The 26,791-nt window shown below is 39.3% G+C and overlaps 1 protein-coding gene across 4 annotated transcripts in view; it reads left to right on the forward strand.

The window, feature by feature from the left end:
- Window positions 1-26,791, forward strand: part of LOC141441805 (nucleolar protein 4-like) — a 155,977-nt gene that overhangs the window by 120,142 nt on the left and 9,044 nt on the right. For 3 of the 4 annotated variants that reach the window (XM_074106672.1, XM_074106676.1, XM_074106673.1), the window contains exons 5-9: window positions 19,439-19,490; window positions 19,756-19,830; window positions 23,564-23,691; window positions 24,856-25,026; window positions 26,477-26,725. In XM_074106672.1, coding sequence (XP_073962773.1) covers window positions 19,439-19,490; window positions 19,756-19,830; window positions 23,564-23,691; window positions 24,856-25,026; window positions 26,477-26,725 — 675 coding nt within the window. The remainder of the gene's footprint in view (window positions 1-19,438; window positions 19,491-19,755; window positions 19,831-23,563; window positions 23,692-24,855; window positions 25,027-26,476; window positions 26,726-26,791) is intronic. The other variant, XM_074106675.1, reaches the window with a different exon arrangement.

The raw sequence follows: 26,791 nt of genomic DNA on the forward strand, positions 1-26,791 counted from the left end.
CCACTGGTCGTGCGAGCGAGATGCACATAGAAGATATGCTCTGTCTGTGCTAGAAAGCCATAATTTTGCATGGATATACTACGCAAACAAAGTGGTAAAAAAGTATTTGTTTTTTTTTTGGTAGGTCCTACCTCCCCTACATTTGAAGTAGACGCTAAATGCATACATAGGACAGCTTTTATGCCGGATAATTGCAAAGTTCCCGCGGGATACCTATAAACGAATTCGCGGACGAGTCATGGTCAAAAGATAGTGTCATAATTCTTCGATTATAAAAAGCTGCTGTCTAAAAGAGTAGACCATTTCATTTGTAAACGTATCGTCGTCGTCCTTTATCAGGTATTCAGGGCTCAAGACAAGACCTAGACCCCTTGTCAGTTGTCACTACTGTGGCCTGCAAAGTGCCCACGGGAAAGTTCATTTTAATATTATATAGGGTAGTTGATACGTTTCACGTACTTTGCCTTTGCTGTATTTGTATTTTGATAGGAGAATTAGCTATTTAGTAATTTTGTTTTTACTTCATTATAGGGAGCTCTAGCATAGTAAAAGAGGACAAGTAAGTCCACTCCGACCCTTTAAGAGACTTAACTGCCTACTCCGGCGCGGACGCTTAGGGTTGTCGATGTCTATTTTAGATTAATAATAATAATAATAATAAATTCATTCATTTCGGATTAATTACCTACCGGCAAATAATTGTAGTACGAAAGTTAAGTTAAAATTGTCTATGTCTAGAGAAACCAGACAGATTCTATGACGTTATATTATTATTATTATACTAAATTTAAAAATATTATTTATAAATTCGCCGGAATGGTGATGGCGACTGTGTTTAGTACACATGTTTACCTACACATAATACTATACCTAGGTATATTGTTTATAGGTAGGTAGGTATCTATTATTTTTTTATGTGTCCTTGCACGAAACTATTACACTACACTTATATACTACTAATTTACAACTATAACTAATACAAAAAATACGTAAGTACGAGTGCGCGATCGTAAAAGGTGATCATCTCGCGAAGCAAGCGCATGACGAGCGAGCTAAAATCGAAACGTACGGCACCGACGGCAGCGCAGCCTTGACTAAAGAAAACTTAATCCTCCTTAAATTATTAGTGTGTGCGTGCGGCGGGTGCGTGCGCACTGGCGCCAACCAGCGCGCACACATGTAAGCCGCGCGATGTACTTTTGTTCGTAGTGAGCTTACTTGTCCTCTTTTACTATATGGCTCTAGTCTTGTAGGATCCTCCTTAGTACGCAAACCAGTAATGAGATAGAAGACTAATAGCTCTTGCATTAGGGAAATCACGGTGGCCTAGTGATTTAACGTACCTATGGCCTCCCAAGCAGAGGATAGTGGGTTCAAATCCAACCTCGAACCTATAAATTTTCGGAATTCATGTGTGAAACTACATTTAAAATTTAACACGAGCCTTACGGTGACGTAAAATATCGTAAGGAAACCTGCACAATCCTGTGAAGTAATTAGATGGCGTATATACTCGTAGTTCCAATGAATGATATTGCTAAAACGAAGTACTTGTTATTAGCAAATACAAAAATATATATATCTAAACAAATAAAATCAAACTGGAAGCTCTCCTAAAGGATGTAAAAACTACTTTGCATGTTACGCCGCACTTTGTTTTTTAACCACCTCTGCTTACCAAGACATCAGCAATATGAAGGCGGTGTCCGCCGAGACGACCCGTACATTATTCAACGCGCGCTCCCGCGCTCGCCTGCATTCCTGGTACCCACATTGTTCGTCTGTTCACCTGATACCCTGTGCAAGACTTGTTTCTAAACTAAATAAATTGCACACTCATGAATTTTAAGTTTTAATCGATTATTCGCGCAGGGCGATAATCTTTATAGTTACTTAGAACTTTGTTATCCGATTGGGGCTGAACTTTTCACTAGAGCTTCCTGAGAATACCAGATTTCAATGTTAAGTAAGTACTTAGGAGGTTAAACAATTTTTGTTAAATAATTCGAAAATATACATCATAATATTTTTTTCGGAATGGCTATGGAACCCTATTTTGGGCGTGTCCGACACGCTCTTGGCCGGTTTTAATTTTAAATTTTGTACCCTTGAAAAAAAAAATGCTCCAGAAAAAAACGTGTTTTTTTCATGTTTTTATTTCAAAGTTTTTTTCAACACTAGTCTAGAAAAACAAGATAATTTGCCGCTCTATTATTATATAAAAAATATTATTTATAAATTCGCCGAAGTGGTGATGGAGACTCTGTACATACTACTCATATTTCCTACACATAATCCTATAACTATATTGTTTATAGGTAGGTAGGTATCTATTATTTTTTTGTGTCCTTGCACGAAACTATCACACTACACTTATATACTACTAATCTACAACTATACCTAATACAAAAAATACGTAAGTACGAGTACGCGAACGTAAAAGGTGATCATCTATTGAAGCGAGCGCAAGACGAGCGAGCTAAAAGCCGTAACAGACGATCGAACGGTCCGGCGGACAGAGAGGGACGCAGCCATCTGATAGAATGGGATATCCATACCACCATCTTACTATAAGAGACAGTTGTGTCCCTCTCGGTCCGCCGGACCGTTCGATCGTCTGTTACGGCTATATAACTGAAACGTACGGCACCGACGGCAGCCTTGACTAAAGAAAACTTAATCCTCCTTAAATTATCAGTGTGTGCGTGCGGCGGGTGCGTACTTACCGACGCCAACCGGCGCGCACATGTTTAAGCCGCGCGATGTACTTTTGTTCGTAGTGAACCTACTTGGTCTCTTTTACAATGGCAATAGTTCCCTACGGAACCTTAGAAATGATAGCAGTAGTGATAAATTGTCTTTCGCACTATTACTGACAAATTTCTCAAGAGAGATGTGTTACTGTTACAAGTTTCTGTCTCTTGTTTATTGGTTGCCGCTCTTACAAGCATTCCGGAATAATTAAATAACGTGCGATGGTCAGGTCAACGTTCAAAGTATACCGCGTCAAACGTGTGATTATTTTAAATTAAAAAATTCGATGAACAAGCTTTATAGGTATAAACCGGAACAATTACCTACCGGGTGTGGCCTGTAATGTAATACAAGCTAAAAAATTAAAACGTAGATCGTCCTCCTCAAATTGAACAACATTAGTTCAGCGACTTTTAAAAATAATGGAGTCTTTAGTCTTTAGTTTTTGGTATCCTGCCGTGTCACCTAGTAACATAGTTTTAGTGCTAGTTCTAGTCTTAGTTTTAGTTGGTACTTTTTGGAGCCAAAATAAACTTTTCTTTCTTTCTTTCTTTTAAATTTTACTTTTTTTATACAAATTAAATACTGCAATCAATGTACGCTATCTCAGAACACAACTGACGTCGCCTGTCACGCTATAAACATCAAGCATTTTGCTTTACATTGCTTCTTCGAATAAATTTAAGTGTAATAAAAATTAAAAAAATAATCATTTTTAAATGTCGCTGAACTAATGTTGTTCAGTTTGACGAGTATGATCTATGTTTTAATTATTTGCTCGTATTACAGGCCACACCCGGTATAAGAGTTGAGATTTCTCGAGAAATTAGGGCTCCACATTTCTCCGGGCGTAGGTACTCAAAGCGACATTTCCGATTTCACTGACTTGATTTTAAAAACCTTCTAAACTAAAGTGACAGCTTGCGCTCTCGTATGTGTCGCGTGGCTATACAATATACTATCACTAATGCAACGCGTAAAAAATATGTCGCTTCCTCATAAAAATAATAATAATATGAGGCGCCAACCAGCGTCTGATAACGAACCAACATCAAGGAAGCACACACTAATTCCATTTTCACCCCCAATTTATATCTGTCACTTTTGGTGCCCTGGTCGGTGCGCGTAAAAATATTGTTTTTACTTATCCCCGTAGGGGGCCTGGGAGGGCGAGGCAAGGGGGCCTGGGGGCGTAATTACTTGAGCAGCCAGACGCTGCGAGACGACCCAGGGGGCTGCCGTTACTGCGAACCCAGCCCGTAACCTACCCAGCTTTTTGTAGGTGACAAGAGAGAATTTTTCTTAATCTGAAAGTATATAGGTACATTGAGGTTAGCGAGCTACTGGTTACTTATGCATGCCTGGTGCTCCGCCAACTAATATGGGAGAGGCGTAGATGCGGGTACTTTTCGCAAAATAATGTTTTTTATCCCACACAAGTCAACCCCGTCGTATGTTTCTACATAGTAATACGTAACTATCAAAATTACTCAAAAATATCAAAAATACTGTGAAGGTCAATATGAATTACGATTGAATAAAAGGACCATGTAGGTGTAAGGCAAATCTTAATCAGAGACACAGTATTTAAAGGGTTTTATTAGGCTTCACTGTGTATTTTTACTACGAGCACATCACGATTGCTCGCAATGTTGTATCGTTTTTAATTTATACGGATATAATATATCGAAACTTGCACGGTTTTCACTCATAATTTCTATTGCATATTGTAGTTTAATCTAATCACATACTATAATACCTCGAATTTTTAGACACTCCTCTTCACCGCCACAAAAGAAACGAAGTGACGTGCTCTGTACGCCACAGAAAAACCAGCGACAAATCAGCTTGATTTTAATTCCATTGCAGAAGGATTATTCTAAGTTTAACCTGTCCTCTCCCAGAGGCACAAATTTGTGCCCAAATTCCTTTGATCCTGTTATCCTGGGAGATGACAGATTAAATGTTCGTCATGTATAGATATATGCCCGTGGCGTGGGAGGCATTCCATAGCTGTCACGACTGGATGATTCTGGCGGTGAAGAGGTTAACACTTTCAGTGCCAAGAACACTTTTCTGTTCGTAGGCAGTTTTCGCTGCAAAGCGGAAAAATGCTACTTCGCGCTACGAGCGTAGCCGCGTAGCGATTGCGGCAGCGAATGTGTTAATATCTTCATTTTGTACCGGCAACTTGATTTTGAAATTAAACGAACGTGATACCCTATACTTCAAAGAACGAGCACTCGTAACCACTGCCGCTACAATATGGCAGAAACGTCAATATATCTTATACTAGGCTTTACCCGCGGCTTCGCACGAGTAAACCATTACATCCGGCATTGATTTGAAATTCTGGTTTTGTTCCGCGTACCTTGATTTTTTTTGGGTACGCGGAACAAATCTCGAATTTCAATAATAAAATTAGTAACGACCGCGATAGTCCAACAACATTGTCTTTACTAAATTTCTATGGGAATCTCCAAATTTACATCGTGCATTTCATTTACACTGCATATATAATACCCATGTCAAATTTCATTTTCACACCTCTCCTTCAGAAAAGTAACTTTTCCTTTCTGACGAGAGGGAGCAAAGTGCAACTTTCCTGTTCAAGGCTTTTCTAAGTGTTTTATTGGACATGCAATTTTTGGAAGTTGATAATTGTAAAACCACGCCATTTTCTATGCTGGTTGCTCTTTATATTTATATAGTTTTTTTTTTCAAGTTTCTTAATGATTGGTATGAAAAGTTGTTTGAGCCACTCGAGAGCAAAATTATTTTCATCTTGAACGTTAACACTTGAATCCTTTATTACGCTCAGGATTCTATTGTAGAATCCTTCGCTACATTCTGGATTCAATGTACGCCCTCGCCGTAAATACACCATTTTGCTCCCTTTTGACGCAAATAACTATTATCTAGGCCTAGCAGTTGAAACTTAGGCATTTTATTTCGATTCCATGGAAATAGCGGAATAAAATAGCTTACGTGTTTTCCATATATCCAGCTCTACATACCTACATAACGATTTTCAGCCAAATTTTCAATCCAGCCATTTTAGCTCTAATAGACTAACAGATATACACACACATACACACACGCACGTACTTACAAACTTCTACAAAAAATAGGATTACGAAGGATGAAGTTCCGTAAAGGAAAACTAAAAAACTCGCCCGAGTCGGGTCACTGTTAGGGAAGCTGAACCTTGAATACAATAGCGTCTCTCAATGTTTGCGCATCCGTCGTCAGAATTTACCGTTTCCGGGATTGAGGAATCTGAAGGCCTACCCCGAAATTCGAAAATCGAAGTTCGTATCGTACCTTCCCTCACACTCTCGTATTAAATAGTATAAGTGTTACAGAGACGGAAGGACACGAACTTCGATTTCGAATTTCGTAGTAGCCCCGCTGGAATTGACCGACGGAACTCTAGGCTCGGAAACGCTGGTTTTTAAAAGTAATCAAAACTAAGTTGAAATTTTCGTAGAGCCGTAATGGTTTTGGTAGTTTTGTCGTATTTCATTAGGGCGCGAGTGCAGAGTGGACAATTTGGGCCAATTTACCAAATGCGTCTAACTCATTTGGAGCCCGTCGGTGCACGCCCGCACGAATTGTTTTATTAATTTGATACTGTTCGTCACGTTGTGTTGACACTAGCGAAATTGTATGTAGGTTATTAAAATAATGATTAGGTGTGGTGCGTCTCACCGCGTTAAAAACAGTTTAATGTTCTAAATGCGTCTGTAGGTGGTTGACCCGGCTGCAGCGGAACCTTTTCTGCGAACACTTTTATAGAAGCAAACTTAAAGCAATTCAGCGGCTAAGTACGTCTAAAAAAGCATTAAAACGAAAAGCGGGGAGCGGTAAAAAATGCCTGGTTACAGCGACGCAGCTTCGCCGGCTAGCTACGGTTTACTTTGGCAAATTTCAGTCGCGTTTATAAATCTTGGCAGGCCGGGGTATCAGGGGAGCAGAGATCTCCAGGCGTGCGGCGCGGCACGCACTCCGTATCCATATTTAGTACCTACGTACGGTTTATCACACTTCAAAGAGCAGGCACGGGTAGGCGCCTCGAAACCGCGTCTCCCTAACGATACTCCTGTAACTAGGAATAGGAAGCTGCTTTGTGAAATTCGCGATGCTTTTCGACGTAGACGCGACCCCCGTTCGGTTTTTCGAGGTCGCCCGCTTCTCCCCCTTTCATATTTGCGAGTATCTAGGAGCACGCTTCGCCTCCTTCGCGATTCGCGCGCCCTGGTACTCTGGTGCGGTAACGCCGCGGTTTCGCACCCGTATTCTCTAAGCGAACTAGGGGATTCGTATACATTTGTTTCCCACTCAATATCCCTTTAGTTTGGTTAAAACATAATACTATGTACCCATTGTTTCCTTCTGATTTCTATCGACACTAATTGCAGCTCATCTTTATCAACCGTTACTGCGTAGCCCACAATTATTGGGATTGGAAACTGTGTACTTCACATTCGATTACGTTGATGTTTGTTTGTGTTGCTTATTACGTATAGGTTATATACTGTGTGTTTATGCAATTTACGGTTCCATGAAGTATAAAACAGCCTTCTACTTTTTAAGCAAAATCAGTTCGACATTAACACCATATCAGTCTTCATCTTATCGAATACCAAAAACGTCTCAATGGCAAGATATAGCGTCGTATTGCAAGCCTGCAACACGTGACTCCCCCCGTCGCCATGGCAACGCGAGACAATATCGCTGTACACATATGCGGATTTGACTCGATAATGTCAGATTGTGTTAGAAAATTGACGATTATTTGAAAATGTTTGGACGGATATTGTTTTGCACTTTGGTTTGGTAGTGGGTGAAGTGTGAACAGGAGCCCTTATTGGATTCATCTCATTTATGTTTGCCCATTACACAGTAGGTTAGGTAAAACTATCAAACGGTACAAAAAGCAGACATTAAAAACTAACATCACCATCATCCCAGGCTATACAGGGTGTAATCGTTAAGTGTAGCCAGCCAGGCGATTATTCCGTAAATATAACAGATATCAGAAAACATTAAACTGATATCGAAAGTATTATTTTAATTTAAAAAAGTAATTAATGTGCTTTTTTTACTCATTGGGTAACGCACTTTCGATACCAGTTAATAGTTTTCTGATATCTGCTATATTTACAGAGTACATCTGGAATAAAACATAGGCTACTTTTTATTCCGATATTCCCACGGGATAGGAATAAAGTGTCGAAACAACAACCGCTGGGCTTAGAGTTATGAAATTTGACACGATTGTTTTTAATGTAACGTCAATGAAAACCACGATTTTACTTTCGGGAATTACCACGGGAATTTTTAAAAATCCCGAAATTTCAATTCAGCTGCTGGATCCAATAATTTACGTGCGCGAAGCTACACTAGTAAATTATAATAATTTGAAACAATCAATAAATAACGCGAGTACTTACATGAGTTGTATGACTAGGAATCCATAACGAAACCAAGACGTACATCGGAACTGACATATGGCGTGGGTTACCTACTCAGGGCTGTGTACGTAGGTACTGGATGCACCCTTAGACGCGGATCGATAGAGCTGAGACGTGCAAGCCGATTATAAATTGAACATACCAGGTGGTTAGCGATATTATAATAAATATCTTTTTGCCGTTGCTATCCTAGTATCACTCTAGCTTACTGATGATCAGAGCTGTTTCATCATCATGATATTATCAGCCGTTGTTGGACATAGGCCTCCCCCATAGCTGTTTAATGGAAGGGAATTAAAGTGTGATAGCCGGCAAGCAATGCCTCTGCAATCCAATGCAATGCTAGAACCTGTCTGTAGATGCGAGATAATCATAAAAATTTTGCTGCAATTCAGACTCTATCCATAATTTTTCAATAACGTACTTCATTGGAAGAGGAAGCCCGTTTTAGTTAATTTTATGTGTTTTTATTTTATTTTTATGTAAAAATTCATTGTTTAAATAAATATCTTCATAGGTAGCGGATAGGAGACTTTACCTTACAACTACAACTTCAAACCTTTTCTAAAAATTATCTTTTTCCAAACGGCCACCTTAATTGCTGGATTAGCGGCAAGTTTTTTTCTTATTTTTATGAAGACATCATTGCTAATAGAAAGTGGGCAGATTTTAATTTTGTCTTTATGTCAAACCCACATGGCTTTTTCATTAAAACAGAATTTAATTCCACTATTCCAGGTTAAGTATAGCATAACTCAGCGCGAATTTTCTTTTTGTTTTCAAATTGTCTTTTTGTTCTATTTTGTACATATTGGGCAAGCCGGTGGAAATAGGGTTCTATAGACGCTTCGCCACTGATACATAATCAGAATCTTGGAAACGGCTGTAACGATTTCAATTAAATTTGGTATGTAAGGGTTTTCGGGGATGACAAATCGATCTAGCTTGGTCTTATTTCTGGGAAAACGCTTATTAACGAGTTTTAGCCCGAGCAATGCTCGGTCGCCCAGGTACTACTCTTAAAACAAGATTGAATCTCTTTCTCTGCTTTATCTACATAAGTAACCTCAAAGCACTAGAACTCTTGCGTTTTTATTATCTCCTCATCTAACATATCAGTTGTGTTATGCATAAAATAAGATATGTCGCAACTTAAACACTCCACAAGGCTCTGTTCTAGCACCTATTCTCTAAACACGGAACGAATTTCGAGTCTGGAAACATGCGAGACATTAAACGTGAAGGAGTCGTGTATTCATGACAACAACCCCGCAATATGATATTTCCGATAAAAGGGGTTGATTTATTAAATGAAAATATACTCAGCGGCACAAAATTTGGCTCTCTACATACAAAAAGACCTATTTTCACAGACCATTAGGCCAGATTTTTTGCCACTCAGTATATAAGTAGCCTTTATTCAGTATTTGTAGGTAGGTTTTTCTATTCGGATGGCTACCACTTATTCGCTGACCATGCAACAAACCGAGAAACCAAGAATTATTTAAGAAACCGAGTGCACTCTTTCTTTTGTTCTTAGAAGATATTTATTTTCTCACCCTTTGGCAATGGTGTTGCAAAATGTTTATTAGCAGCATTGATGACAATGAGGTTTGCTCGTGTACCTTAGTAGTTAGATGAGATAATCCATTTTCGTTGCCTGTTTTTGGGACTGTAACTTCCATCCGAGTGCCATTTTAGAATGGTAGCAACTTGGCACTGGCAAGCAGATAGCGACAAATACAAACATTTATTCAAGTGGTTGACTGGCGGGGATTTTTCCCGGAGAACCTCTACTTTCTGTTTACAGCCTCCGATTTTCATCCATTGAATGGCGAAGTGCGCCGCTGGTATGCGCAAAAATATTTACGTGCGGCATTGTGTTTGAGTGACGTCTTTTGTGCATAAACTACCGTACGCGTCTATTATTATTTAATTGCAAATTCATTAGCAATGATTTTTTCATAAAAAAAGATTTAAATCAGTTGGTAGGTATCTCTTAATGTGGCGTTGGTGGCTCATTTTTCAAGGAAGTTTGATAGCAACTTTGTTGTGTGCGAAATAAGTGAGAGTAATTAGATTAAAATCACGTTCTTCAAATATCTCCTAAGCCAAAGTCAACAATTGTTTTCTTAACATAGTTTCCTTGTCGTACAGACATTTGAAAAAAAGTATAAGTGTAAGTATAGTGTCTACGGAACATTGATTTGATTTAGATTTTTTTGGCATTCGGAATTCGTTATTCATTGCACTTTTGCAAGCATTCTGCACAAAATCCTTCCAACATTTGGTGTGTTTTTGGGTATAAATTGATGAATTTTATTGTGTTTACAGCCACTGTCGCGGAACGGGGGGTTATATTCGATGTTTATGTTTCAAAATAATAATTATATTCCAAACAGAAGTAGGATGCTCTGGCTGGCACATCACAAGCACTTTGCATACCTCAGCTCGCAGATGGATTGATTAATTCTGGTTTTATTTAACACGTTATTTTGTCATCATGGCCGCTGACACCGGACACGGGCTGTCCGGCCCGGGTACGTCGATGTCGTTATGTACACAAGTCATCGCTTATATGCGTATGTACTCCTGGTATATAAGCGACTGCTGTATGGGTAATAGTGGGTACGCGTGTACGTAGATAATCTCGTCATAGCTCGCACCCGTTATGGTATTACTGTGTTGGCGTGGGTGTTTGGGAGAGGGGGAGGCCGCGAGTGCCGCGGGGGGGCGCTGTCCGCTTTAAAAATACTGGGGCGCGAGTGGAACCACCTAGCCAGCAGAACGCTAAAGGAAGCCGTTTATTTTGAAAGACCGTGAAGATTTTCTGCGCGCCTCTGCCCTCCTTGTCGGTACAAAAAAAAGTTGCAGAAATAGCGAATAGAAATGACGCAGCGCAACTAAGTAGCTTGCGAAATATTTTGGCATGAGTCCTGAGCTATTCACAATGACAAGTTTGCTTTATATGTGAATCGCCTTTTTAAGTCTCGCGGACGGGGTTCCATTTTTCTTGGGTCACGATTCGGCATGTTTATTCCTTCTTCTAAGCGTTTTTTCACTATAGTTAAGGGTGAAAAGAACAGTACCCTTAGTGTAAGTGTTTCTGTTACAAAATACGTCTCGACCGCGTTCGCGTTAAAATCTCAATTTGTATGGAAAAACCAACATAGCAAACGTGCCGCTAGAGGCGATGTGCGTGTTTCCATACAAATTGAAATTTTAACGCGAACGCGATCGAGACGTATTTTGTAACCGAAAACTTACACTAAGGGTACAGACAGAGCTCAAAAACTCGTTGTATTTGTGGTCTTTTATCTTAGAAAAGTGTGATACTGACCTAATCTAAGCTTAAATCAATAACTTCGCAAGTTCGCGCGTCCGTATTCCGTATTAATATTCGAGATGGCCGTGTTAGGGCGGGGCGGTTCAGCTCATTATCGATGATCGATTCAGTGCATTCCATGTTATTAACGCTATTCAGTGTTCGAAAATCGTACCAAATTTAAATGTATTTTGTCCGTGTTTTCATAATTGGGCGCGGGTGATGCCGACGCGGGGCCGGGTGGTGCCGCGGGCGTCATCGCACCCCTCCGCGTGGGTATTTAATGATTATACGCTGACTGCCACCTGATTGCTGGTGCTCTAGTACACAGTCGATGATTGCGCGTATCGATAAAAGCTGATTGGTATGGAAAATGGAGATTCTTGATTTTGTCAGTGTGATAAAAGATGGCTCAAAGATAATTGATATTAAACGTTACGGTTAATTGCAACAGCCATGGCTAAGATAAATCATCATTTAGAGTTACGCTGCAGCTAATAACAAAACTGTCACTGGATAGCAATGTGAGTAAGATTAAATATTTCTTCCTATTTAATAGAAAGTATTCTACAAGTACTTTTCAATCTCTCAACTAGTTGCATATAACACCTGGAATCCTGGTGTTGCGGATATCCATGGGCGATGGTGCTTACTGACACCTTTCCTTGGTGTCCTACCAGATCACCGGGTACTATATTTCACAGGAAACAGAATATTCCCTGAATTTATTGAACATTTCTCAAAAAGTTGGTACATTTAATTATCAATTTTCAAACTAATCTTCGGGTAGGTAAATACATAGATACAAATGAACTAGCCAAACTGTAGTCTCCCTAACTTCTCTAAAAAAGATCTGTATTTAAGATTTCTAAGTATTTTTAATAATATTTACCAGGGTGATTAGATTAGAGAGAGCCCTATGGCCATCAAAATCATAACCACATAAAAGATAAGAGAAATATAAATGTTATCATCACGAGCCAGTACCTCCTTCAACAATCGATTCGCTATTTTCTAACCTCTAATCTCTGTCAATGAAAAAACGTTTTTTCGTTTTTCTATAGGTTTTAGTAGATTTTAAACCACAACCACTGCTATAATCCATTTGTGCAAAAACTCATTAATTAAATGCATTTTTGGATCAAGTGTCTTCGTTAGACTGAGCTGGAAAAATTTAACATAATGGCTTTTTATAGTCACATTGCTCGCTCCCGTAACATTTCTTCTCCTCTCTGTATTTGTTCTGTGTCTCTTTGAAAGCTTAAGTCACAAACTTTTAACTTTATCGAAACTATCGAATGTCGATAGTCGATATGACGCCCTAGTGATCGCTAGTGTCGCGCGCTTACTCGCGGGGAGGCACCACTATGCGGGTAGCAGCGCGAGGCAGGAGGTGGAGGCGGCCACAGTACATAGGCCAGGCCATGTATCAGCACATACCAGGGCCCCAGCACATACATAGCTGGCGGATTCCCGAAATTTTGCAGTTATTTTGTATCGAAAACTAGGTTATTCCACGATTTATTCGACGATTGCGTCGCGGCCGCGGAATAAAATAGAATATATTGTAGTTTTTTTTTTTAATTAGTAATTTTTTTTCTTAATTTATCAAGAACTAGCCATTATCCGCGGCTTGCGCATAAACCATTTGAATTGAAATTCTGGTATTTCTCAAGAATTCCGGGTCCATAATGCAAGGGTTAATTAAGGTTGCATAAAAGCACTCGCACTATAATATGTCTCTAATACTAGCGGTTGAAATGTTAATATTAAATACGAGTATGTCCCGTTTTCGTAAGAATGAGAATATCGTGATAAAAAGTAGCCTATGTGTTGTTCCAGACGTACACTGCTACTAGCTATCTACGAAACAAATTTCACCCAAATCAATCTATTTCTGGCTGGAAATGTCTAAAAAAATTATTAATATACCTACTATCACAATATCGAAGACAAACTTACTTTCTTGCAATATCGGCTAGACGATCCGATAGACTGTACGGTAGACAATTACGTCACAGGTCTTCTTTATGATATGCAATAGAGCTATGAATCTATATGGTCACAGTTTAAAACCAAGGTGTAGGGTTAGTAAAGCCAGGGTTATGGGGCTTGGCTTTTCCTTGGATCTGATAACTTTTTACAGCGAAAGCATTATGAGCTTGTGAGTCTTGGCCGCCATTTTTACATGAAGTATTTTTGGTGGGTCTATATAGTCTCAAGGACCTTGCAAAAGGTTGTTCAAGTGTCGTTTGACAACTTTGACATGTACGTCAAGTTCAAGTGGGAGCGGGAAATTATACATTTTTCCGGGGAAAAAACTATCTTATGACTTTCTCCGGGTTTCAAACTATCTCTGTACCAACTCATGATCGGTTGAGTACTGTAGTGGACAGACGGTCTACTATTCTATTATTGCCCTATTAAGTTATTAAGCAATTAAAAACACTTCTTTAGATAATGTGTCCAATACATGCTACGTTGGCAGCTCGCGATTATCGCAAAAATGGAACTATGCTGCCAGCATCGAATCAACGGACACAAGAGGTTAGTACAGTACCTACTTAGGTACTCATTTTCGCATTTGTAATATTAGTAAGGTTAAGACTATCGCGATATCGCAAGAAAAACGCATCAAACGGAACGAACTATACTACCACCATCTATAAATAACAAATCACTAGCTGAATTATTTTTGATTCGTTTGGTGACACTATTCAGAATGTTAAACCATATGGTCGGTCACCCCTTCCTTGGTGATTGTGTTTTACTTTCTTAGAACATCCAAATTTAACTGACAGCTCCCAATATACTTATTTGACTTCAAAAACTTAGTTAGAAACGATGATTTCAGTTAACTTAGGAGTCACCTGCATTTTGTCCATCTCTTTACAACTGTCTGACTTGTCAGCCTGTTGTGTCTTGACTTGACACAATACATAGCAGTTGCGCTGACCTTTCAAATACATACCGATATCCACTTATGTGTCAGGCACGCACCGCTGCACCTTATCTGTCATTGAAGTGTAATTAATTACCGAGTAAATTGCAATGTGTACATCTAACATGCAAGTGCAAGTACCAAGAGCACATAACGCGGGAAGGGTCAACGGATATTTAGTGTCCGCATAGCAGATGCGGTCCTTGGCCACCGGCGCCACCGCCCTCAAGACGGTCGATATCGCTCGTCACCCCTCCTTACTGTCTATGTACACCTGGTACTTGAGTAAGTACCTACGCAGCCTTATGAACTTGGGAATCTTCTGCTAATTACGCAATATGGGTTCATCCATCTCTCTCCATCAAAGATTTGGAGACGCACAAAACCCCGTATTAAACGAAAATTTGGGGGGTGGGGCACTAAAATATAGGTTACCTAGTCCTACATTTGTTTTAAGTACTATCCCCTAATCTTGTCACGCTGAATTGTGAAAAAGAGCTTATATGTTATATATAAGTTATAATACAGCGAAAACTTTTGGACTTTTGAATTTCTGTCTAATATGGCATATTTGCCATAGCCAGATCGATATGGAAACAAGCAAACTCTTAGGTATGTACGTAACTTACTCAATTAAAAATATGTTTACTACCATACCAAACAACTGGCAGTACTTAATTATGAACAAAAGCCACGCGAAAAAACAAACAAAAGAAACAAAAAGTTGAAAATGGAATGTAAATTCGCATCGTTTAATTCACTCGGCGCTCTCCTTCGCTTGTATCGTCGATTGATGGCAGCCGCGGCCACTTGTTGAGTGAAAATCTTGTATGTTTTCGTAAGTCAGCATTTTATGAAACGGTGGCCGCTAAAATGTAGCTCGCGATTTCAAATTTTCTTTAAAATGGGTACAAGTACAGAATAATAAACTTATTTAATCATTTTAATCTAATCATAATTACTTAATTTATATTATTAAACAGCAATATTAAAATATTCTAACAAACGCAATACTTTTGCCGAGTACACGACGTTATCCGGGTATTACGTCATTTAGCACACAATATGTTCACCCTATTTGACCGCCCAAATTTCGGTCGCCTAACGTCACTAGTTCTAGCGTATGGCTTATTTGGCTTAATCTCTAGCCTAAATCCTAAGCGACATTTTAGTGATCCCGCTCACAAACACAAGGCCGCGTGTGCATGTGTGCGTACGTGTGCCGTCACGTCACCCGTAGGGATTTGCCGGCCCATTCATACAATGTCACTCGGTCAATCTACACGCCCTCTACAATTAAAAGCACTTAGCAACTATGACACTATGGGGTTTCCATTAGGGATTGGATTCGCTAATATTATGATTAACTGTGAGAAATGGGGAAATATAATTAGCTGTGTATTTGGACGGGAAGAGATTTTAATTTGTTACTGAAAATTAAAGAGCGAACAAACAACACACTTTATCCGGTACGCCGTAGTTACATAGAAAGAATCGCCTCGTTGCTAAGACGTGTGAGGAATAGCATTAACGGCATTCTGAACATGTTGGCTGGACGTCTTGATTGTCCTATGTTATGTTGGCTGGACGTCTTGATTGTCCTATGTTATGTTGGCTGGACGTCTTGATTGTCCTATGTTATGTTGGCTGGACGTCTTGATTGTCCTATGTTATGTTGGCTGGACGTCTTGATTGTCCTATGTTATGTTGGCTGGACGTCTTGATTGTCCTATGTTATGTTGGCTGGACGTCTTGATTGTCCTATGTTATGTTGGCTGGACGTCTTGATTGTCCTATGTTATGTTGGCTGGACGTCTTGATTGTCCTATGTTATGTTGGCTGGACGTCTTGATTGTCCTATGTTATGTTGGCTGGACGTCTTGATTGTCCTATGTTATGTTGGCTGGACGTCTTGATTGTCCTATGTTATGTTGGCTGGACGTCTTGATTGTCCTATGTTATGTTGGCTGGACGTCTTGATTGTCCTATGTTATGTTGGCTGGACGTCTTGATTGTCCTATGTTATGTTGGCTGGACGTCTTGATTGTCCTATGTTATGTTGGCTGGACGTCTTGATTGTCCTATGTTATGTTGGCTGGACGTCTTGATTGTCCTATGTTATGTTGGCTGGACGTCTTGATTGTCCTATGTTATGTTGGCTGGACGTCTTGATTGTCCTATGTTATGTTGGCTGGACGTCTTGATTGTCCTATGTTATGTTGGCTGGACGTCTTGATTGTCCTATGTTATGTTGGCTGGACGTCTTGATTGTCCTATGTTATGTTGGCTGGACGTCTTGATTGTCCTATGTTATGTTGGCTGGACGTCTTGATTGTCCTATGTTATGTTGGCTGGACGTCTTGATTGTCCTATGTTATGTTGGCTGGACGTCTTGATTGTCCTATGTTATGTTGGCTGGACGTCTTGATTGTCCTATGTTATGTTGGCTGGACGTCTTGATTGTCCTATGTTATGTTGGCTGGACGTCTTGATTGTCCTATGTTATGTTGGCTGGACGTCTTGATTGTCCTATGATGATGTAATGGGTGGGCATTTGTACGGGGCGGTCACATTAATATCTTTTTTTTTGTTGATTGCATAATGTATACTAACATCTAGTCTGTAAGTTATCGCTACTGTTTCTGTTACTAACACGATATGGATCTCGCATCTGAAATAAATGATTTTTATTTTTATACAAATATTCAACTTGGTATGAGAACAGGACGGCACGCACGTCATAAAAGTAAATCGACGATCCTGATTGCCATGTACTAGCAAACATTAACAAAATATACAGGCTGTCTCTGACTATGGGGCTTTTTAGGGTTCCGCAGCCAAAATGGCAAAAACGGAACCGTTATAGTTTCGCCATGTCTGTCTGTCTGTCCGTCCGCGGTTTTGCTCAGGGACTATCAATGCTAGAAAGCTGTTATTTTGCACGAATATATATGTAAACTATGCCGACAAAATGGTACAAAAAAAATTTTTTTTTACAGTACCTCCCATAGGCGAGGTGGGGCTTTTTTTTTCTCATCCAATCTTGTAGTGTGGGGTATCGTTGGATAGGTCTTTTAAAACTATTAGGAGTTTGCTAAAACGATTTGACGATTCAGCGATTTGTTTGCGAAATATTCAACTTTGAAGTGCAAATTTTCATTAAATTCGAGCGTCCCCCTCTAAAATCGAAACCGGTGGGCTGGGTGGATAATTTTGAAAAAAATTCAGGATGGTAGTAAGTATATCAAACTTTCAAGGAAAACTATAACGGTTAAGTTTGCTTGAGAATTAATAGTAATTTAAGAGTAAATAGCAGCCTAAGGTATAAAATATACCTAAACTTGGAATATTCCGTCAAAATACGAAATCCTTAGAAAAATATTACTTAATTTTTTCGTAATGGCTACGGAACCCTATTTCGGGCGTGTCCGACACGCTCTTGGCCGGTTTTTATGTTTCGATTCTACTCGCACAACTCCGCAAGTTTTGTTTTATAACATTTTCAAATAACTTGAATTTAGATAATTATTGGTCCTCAAAGTTTAATAGTTAAATCAGTGTATCGGACATGGCGTCGTTGGCATTGTCTCTTGGTACGGAGGCCTTTAAATATTTTTTGACATTTATTTGACATCTCATCGATAAAAAAATATCAATGTGCTGTCAATTCTGTTTTGTATTTTATTTTATTTTATCGCATACATTGAAAATTACATTTAATCTGTATGAAAAAAAAAATTGTCAGTGATCATATTTTTAAAAATTAGAACCGACTCCAAAAATAAAAAAAAATACAAAAAAATGGAACCGACTACAAAACCGTTGAAAATATTTTTCTAGGTACCTACTAGCTCGGAGTCGGTGACTCAGCATCCAGCAGGAGGGATTGAAAACCCATAGTATGTAGGTGAGGTAGACGACTATTGTTCCACTCCAGCTCCAACTTGGCCACACCAGCCCTTATCAAATTGTCAATGTATCTCAGCTTTCTTACAAGGGATAAGTTGCAAATGTCTAGTTTTACGCGGTAACATTTCCAAATCCCTCCAGACACGCAAGAGTATCTGAAATAATTTAGTAAATATTATTTGATATTATCCTTAAATAACTGCTGTGACCATAAGTTAGACTGGCCAGCGAAAGCTGTTCACGCATTTTTTACGAAACTTTAATCTGGTATCATTTTTTGACTGTCAAAATAAATGATATTTATTTTTATAGAAAAAAATAAACTTGGTATGCTTCTAGCAATTCTTATGGTAAAATAATGACTCTCATAAGTTTTGACCATAATTTACGCTTTTTCGTCATACATTCCAAGCAGTTTTAGCTCTGTGATGCTAATTTGAAAAACGATGGGATATTCATTTTTGTTCTCGTCGTCTTATCAACTCTGTGTCGCATGCCACATGCAAGGTGTCGTATTATTAGAGATGGAATAAATTACCGTCTAAGTGAGAAGAACATTCTGACAATTTTTAACTTTATTAACTTTATATGCCTGCTAATGGGTGGCTAAGTTTTTCGTATAGAATTTATCGCTGGTAGCCATTTTTATCTACCCGGGCAGCTGCGAGCATGCCATCCAGTTACCAGGGGGTCAGCACACGCGTGATGGTATACTGTAAGCTATATTTAGTGGCTTGTCCATTTGAAGCACTATCGATTCGTGTCCTCGGAGCGTTGACCCGCGCTGAACGCCGCCGGCCGTTTCGCTAATTTATTAATTATTTAAAATCTAACGATCCTATGGTGCCCTGGTGGCACCGCGTTATTCTAGGATGCATGGGTTGACTGCCGAATTAGGTTCGCAACCCAAACGAAATTAGAAGTGAAATCGTTTTCATGCGGTTCGGACATTCAAAACAAACTTAAATTAGGTTTACATATTTGTATGAAGTTAGATTAAATATTTAAAAAAATCCATTTCGATTGTTTCAGGACAATCTTACACCGGAGCCAGCAGATATGAACGACGATGACAATTTTTCAAGTAAGTATCACTATCAACTAAGCTGTAGTACTTAACTTGACTAGTAAATGTACAGCCACTTGCATCAAATCAACTCAATGGTTGGTATTTTACAAAACTACGAAATGCACAAGAAAAACAATTTTAAAAAGAAAAAATAAGGTATATTATATTTGATAAAATACCAGCCAGGACGAAATTGGCTTTAAATTTGAACTTTTTCTAACATTCCAATGTTCCAAATTTTGAATATTTGAAATTGATTGGCGCATGTGATCTGGTGCAGGTCAGGCCTTCGCGAAAGACGCAGAGAAGTTGAAAATGATGTTGCTAGCATGGAATTACCACAACCAGACGCAAGGTAAAACTTATTTCAATATTTTGTGTGGTTTTCGAGTGACAAGTTAACGAATTGAGCTTTTGATATCTCCGATATACCTACTAACGTATTTATAACCTTCTTTACTGTAAGCTGGTGACACACGTGAGAAATTTACGCGTTAAAAGTTACTCGTGGTATGTTTTTTTACAAATAAACGCGACATCCTTACGCATCGATAAATACGCCGCGTTTTATTGTTCTCCGACGGGGTTTAATAAAAATGCGTCGTAATTTTTCTAGTGGTTTTTCGTGGTTTTTATGTGGGTCAGTCAGAAGCCAATATTTTTGTTTAAACTGCCATTGACAAATAAATAATAAATAGTATCTAATGAGGAAGGTCTTAGTTGTCTTAGCACCAGTGTGTTTTGCACAATTTCCACGGAGAAGCGCCTGTTATTTCTACTACCAGAAGCTGTATATAGGTCGCTTAGTAGCGTTATACAAATGCAGTTGCGCCGTCAAAACTGCAAAGGCAGAATTTATTATTGAGATATGTAAGAGTGGTTCACATTTGTATAATTTTAGTGTATCGTATATCTGTCGCGTAGCACCACCGAGTATCATGATCGTTAGTTTAGAGTCTAACTTTAGACGCTTAAATTTGTTGCATGATTGCGTCAAAACTTACTACCGATCATGATATCTATTCGTCTATCCCATGCGACGAAGATATGATAAGACTGAAATAATTGAAATGTAGACACAACCTTCTACAACCAGTTACCCCAATAATTTTTCGGTAAGATATTGTGTAATAAGGTTTACAAAAATATTGTCTTTGCAGTGTAGTGTATCCAAAAAATACAATTGAAACAATTAAAAAAGATTAAATATATAAACTCACATAAAGTTACTTAATCTTTATTATTGTTGGCTGGCTTGGCTGTATTCTGACTAGCTATTGTCCGCAGCTATGTTACACACAATGTACCGGTGTGTTTAATATGTCACCAATTAAACTTCTTGTTCGTGATAGTATATACTTCCTTTCTACAGCAATAAACCAAAAAGGAAGTAGGGGAAGGTGTGGGGGTGATTATTACTTTGGCGTGTTTTCGACTGTGTCACTTTCTTTAATAATGCCGAGTACGCGTCCCTCCCCAAATTGCGCGTCGAAATCGTGCCAAAATTTTGTCGCGTAATTCTGCAGATGTGGCAACGGCCTTAGAGCGTTACTCTAGCGGGCTGGGGGCAGACGATGCAAGCACCTCAAATTATTTATAGGCAGGCTTGTCGGTTGACATTTAAGTCGGATGCACCGGTCCCTCGTGAGTGCGTGTACCCTCATTAATTTCTGCCGCCTTGGTAACTGGCTGTGCATACTGAACATAGTTAAAGGTGAAATTATGGTTTAAGGGTTGCCTCAATAACTAGGACCTCAGGGGCTTATAAATATTTATGTTCGTGCGAAGCGCCCAGCTGTAGAAGCCAATGGAATTGAATTTCTACGGTTTTTTTTGCCGAAGGCTGAATTAGAGAGTTCGAGAAATTTGTACACCATTTTCTTGGGTAAATAAATTTATTTGCGCTTCTATGGCTCGCTGCCGGTCGACCCACACTGTTGACGGTTACCCTTCTTATGATAAAATTTCTGGTACCTACCTGGATTTAAAATTAACCCAACGTGCTTTTTTAGGTAATAGGTTTAGGCTATCCAGGTATATCTAGGTTTAAAATTGTCCTGTTTTTCTTTCAACGCCTACTATTGTCAGCTAGGTTTTTAGTAAAAACCGGAATGTTTTTTTGACATTTAGCTTGTTTTAAAATTAAGCTGTTTGACTTAATAATGACCGCTATGTGTGTCTGTCTGTGGCACCGTTGCCCTTAAACGGGTAGACCGATTTAAATGAGTTTTTTATTTGAAAGCAGGTTTTCTAGCGATGGTGCTTAGACATGTTTCATCAAAATCGGTTCAGCCGTTTTTGAGATATTGAACTTTGAAGTGATAAAGTCGGGGGTTTTCCAACTATTTATTGGTTAGGTTAAAACTGCTTCAGAAGAGAATACTGTCAACCTTAGAGCCTGCCTGTCTCTGAATACATAATCAGATAGATATTCTGCGAAACCTTTGCTTTTTATAATAAGGTTTGTGAGTCTTTGACAAACTTGAACATGTATTTGACTTCTTGATGGGGTCTATAATGTTAGTTTTGTGGAGTTACTTCGTTTAATTTGACATTAAAAATGTAACGGCTACATATCAATATCATCAACGAAGATGTCACTTATAATTGTGCTAACTTCTACATTTAAAACTTGGATTATGTGACAATTAGGGGCTGTTTCACCATCCATTGATTAGTGTTAACTGGCGGTTAGGTGTGATCTCTCAAGTTTTGTTCGAATAGTATGAGACAAAACGTGCATACATATATTATCGGATACAACACTATTTCTACGCCATTATTGCACGCTTCGCTGTGGCAGATATATTTTTTCATACCCACTTTAACTGTAGTACAGTCGAGTTCATAAACTAGTGAGCAAAAATTTGATCAAAAATATCTGAACACGCCTCTACTCCGTTAACAATAGAGTCGTGTTTAGATATATTTGATCTAATTGTTGCTCACAAGTTTATTAACTCGACTGTATATACGGCCTAGCTAGACGGATGTAATGTATGTACATCATGTATTGATAGGTACCATCAGGTGAATACATGATAGGTAACATCAGCCAAATATGTGGTCTACCCCCTAAAGTTGATTTGATAATCGTTTGCATGTCATAAAACAATAATGCCAATAGACGTGTCTGTCATCTTGAAAGTTCGACTTTAGCGACATATTTTATTAGACGTCCGGATGGCCAAGTGGTTGGAGAACCTGACTACGAAGCTTGAGGTCCCGGGTGCGATTCCCAGCCGGGGCAGATATATTTGATAATGTTTGTTCTCGGGTCTTGGATGTTTAATATCTATTTAAGTATGTATTTATCTATATAAGTATGTTTATCCGTTGCCTAGTATCCATAGTACATGCTTTGCTTAGTTTGGGACTAGGTCAATTGGTGTCAAGTGCCCCATGATATTTATTATATTCATTTGATAGGAAGTTGTTTAAAAATTGGTAGACCAGTTATTTGGCTGATGGTACATGAAATGTGAGCGTTGGAGGTGTTATAGAGCACTCGTATGTTGGGCGAACACTAACTCCTTGTTCTAATTCTGACACCTTATTGCTGTAACTGGGACGACTGAACGGCACGGCATCCGTGGTGTTGACTTAGAACAGAGGGTCCCTTATTTTGAACGCAGAACTCCTCTAAACGAATCATGCCTTACGTATCTTTGGTCCATGCTCTATGATATCCTAGTCCTAGCCGTCGTGAAACAAAGTAGTTCTATTTACTTATCACAGTTTTGGAAGTGTCGCTCGCTGCATTCCAAATGCAACGTGGATAGTCGGTAGTTGCAGTGACGTTGCAGTTGGAATGCAGTCCGTCTGCAATGGCCCTTATGGTACAATATTGGTGCAACATAAAGTGTGAATTTGCAGTTTGGTTTGGTCGGAGACTATAGGTTGCTAGGACACTTAAATAAACGCACATGTGGGTTTGAAATAACTGCAACTGTGTCACATACGCCTGTTACGCACATATGACTTTGAAAGCTTTGTGCTTGCCATACTTTTTCTAACACCAGGGTAAAATAAACGAAAGGAGACACCAACGCGCCCCTTTCTCACCTCTGAACTGTTGGTACTTGCAGGCCGCAACGGTGACATCACGGAGAGCGGCGCAGATAGCATGGCTGACTTGTGGGCCTCGTACCACAGCGCGTTGGGTCTCGGCAGCAAACCTCCTAAGGCCCCTACTCCCCTGGCCACTGGCCACTCGGTGAGTTTTAAGGTTGAGCAGCGTTTCTAATCATTACAAGTTTTTTTTCTTTATTTTAATTGTACAGTTAGGTACATCCTCGTCAGCCTATTCTCACAATGATGACCAGAGGACCAGAGGTGGCCTACTTGATTAGACCAAGACCTAGTTTACTGACCAGACTCTGCGCGATCAATCCACCTGTCACAATCGACTGCATTGACAAGAAATTGGCCACCCCTGTTTTAGGTATAATTGTAGTAAATTAATTTAAATCTTTATTCAGACAACTTCATGATCCATGTTGGATCATTTTACAATACCAGATACTACATGGTTAAGAGGATGTTATCCGGTTAGCATCAGCGTTATTCAAGTCATTCTTTGAAGATTTACAAGCTTCTTTAGGTTTCCGTAGTGTTAACAAGGAACCCTTATAGTTTCCATGTCCGTCCGTCCGTGGTCTTTGTCCCCAACCCGTTAAGTGGGCTTTAAGACTATATAAGGGCCTGCTTCACCACTTGTCGACTAGCTTTAAGTGACGGATATCAGTGATGCCGTCTCTGTTTGTTTTGTACGAATAAACAAAGATGGCAATACTTTTATCTGACACTCGTAAAGTTAGTCGACAAGTTGTGAAACAGCTCCAGGTCTACGAATTTTATAGACTTTCGGTATACTAGGCAAATCGTTTAAACGATTTATAGTAGTCTTGTGGCGATAGTTACATGTTAAATGACGATTTTTCTTTGATTTATTGGCGATTTCGACTCACAACATGCCCTAAAAAGCAAGAGTTTCACCTATGTCTTCTACGAGGACCGCATAACTCATCAAGATGACGACCGGATGGCCAAGTGATTAGAGAACCTGACTATACCTGTGCCATCCACGAAGATGCGTGATTTTGTCAAAATTAGACATTAATGCCATTGTAATAAGAACCACGGCACGCGTCATCGTGAATGACTCTACCTATACGAAGCTTGAGGTCCTGGGTTCGATTCCCGGCCGGGGCAGATATTTGTATGAATTGAAGTAGGTATATATTTATCTATATAAGTATTATATGTTTATCCGTTGCCTAGTATCATAGTTAGTACAAGCTTTGCTTAGTTTGGGACTAGGTTAATTGGTGTCAAGTGTCCCATGATATTAATATTTATAAGAGCCCTTAAATTTCAGAGCCCGATCCACGTGGGCTCAGGCACGCCAGTGGAGCCGGCGTCGACGCACGACGAAACGTCGTCGTCTGACCGCACAAAGGACGACGACGACAACGGTGCGTCTGACGACGACAGCGATGACCGCGTCGACCCGCAACACCACGACCCGGAGCGGCTTAAGGCATTTAATGTAAGTCGATGATAATGTTTTATTCGTAAGTTCGTATGTGACACACAGTAGAATCCTGTTACAGTCAGCATTTGCCGCATTTATCAAAAAAAACTATGATAAAGGTAGCAGATGCTCCCTACGACAGTGTCACATAAGAACTTTCAAGGTAGGTACATGTTTATGCCTGGATAATTTCGAAGCAACTTCTTAATGAGGATTAAATAGGTCAATACCCAAGCTTCCTAGATCAATCCGTAGCAGAATATACGAGTAAATATTAAGTTATACAAACGGCAAGCCCTCCTTACATTTAGTTGCTTCCACACGAGTGCAACCAAACTTCGTCAAGCAATCTTATTGAGCTACGCACACGGCAGAAATTACCCTAAATTTTATTAGGCACTTAATTTTTTTTACCCTAATTTTTTTTTAAATAAAAAATAAATAAATGCAATTTATTAATAAACTAATAGCTAAACTCCTACACCGTTTCGAAACATTCTTGGAATGCACCCATAATAGTCTTGGCTTCTATGTCATCTGCAGTAATTTTTTTCTTGAAATCGTACATTTCATACGAAAACTTTCCCCCTAAAAAATACCCTAAATAATTTTTTAACCCAAAATATACCCTAAACTTGTAAAAATATCCAGGTCTATTCGAAAGCGTAATGGAAAAGAAAGAAAAGTGATGGAAAAGAGGTTTACCTACTTGCAAAATAAACGTTTTGTTTTTGATCTGAGATCCTTAAGAGAAAAATATGAAGCCAAACAAGCGTCCTTGCGTAATTGGAAGCTTGAGTTGTTCTAAGAAACTTCAGCGGGAGTCAAACGTTCTGGAAATTTACTTTCGAAATAGCGGCAGAGATTTCCACCCGTTGTTAAGTATTCCGCAAGCGCGAATTTTTGACAAGTGAATGATTTTGTAACTCAATTTATAGCTAAACATTTCTAATTTACATAATTGGGTCTCTCGGTGACTATTTTTCTGGTTTTTTGTGTTGGTAGCGTTCTAATAAACAACATTAAAACTAGGAGCGAAATAAAAACAAAAACTTTCAGACCACAATGCGACCTTTTTGGGAAGAATAATCGGTAATTCGATTCAAGTTTGGTCACTTTCATGAGAATATTTTTTATTGCTAATACCTAATACCTATATATGGGATGCTTTCATCAATTTTGTGTCATTTACCCCCTGTTTCACCATCCATTGATTAAATGTTTTATTCGAATAGACGGAGACGGCATCACATTTATCCGTCAGTTAAAATTAATCCATGGGTGGTGAAATAGCCCCTTAGTGTTCGTGATGGAATTCAGATTAAATTGAAACTACAGAATAACAAATATGCAGCCATTAATGAATCTCTCTCTCTTCTCAATCACTCCTTCATTGCTGAGGATCGTGGCGTGAGGGGAGAGAGAGAGAGTTTTCCAGAAGATTTTCAAGTTTATTTTCTTTCAGATGTTTGTTCGCCTCTTCGTAGACGAGAACCTGGATAGGATAGTACCGATTTCCAAACAGCCCAAGGAGAAGATCCAAGCCATCATAGATTCCTGCACCCGGCAGTTCCCGGAGTTTGCCGAGCGCGCCCGAAAGCGAATTCGGACTTACTTGAAGAGCTGCAGGAGGAATAAGAAAGTGCGAGGAGAAGGACCGACGACGGGCACCGGCGGCAGTGCGACAGGGACAGCCAACGCCTGGGACACTGCGGTGAGGGTCCGATCTCTGGTTGACGTATAATAGCCTAGTACTTTTGCGATTAAGTCGGCAAGCTAG

Source organism: Choristoneura fumiferana, chromosome 24 (assembly GCF_025370935.1).
Source record: "Choristoneura fumiferana chromosome 24, NRCan_CFum_1, whole genome shotgun sequence".
NCBI classification, from domain to species: Eukaryota; Metazoa; Arthropoda; class Insecta; order Lepidoptera; family Tortricidae; genus Choristoneura; species Choristoneura fumiferana.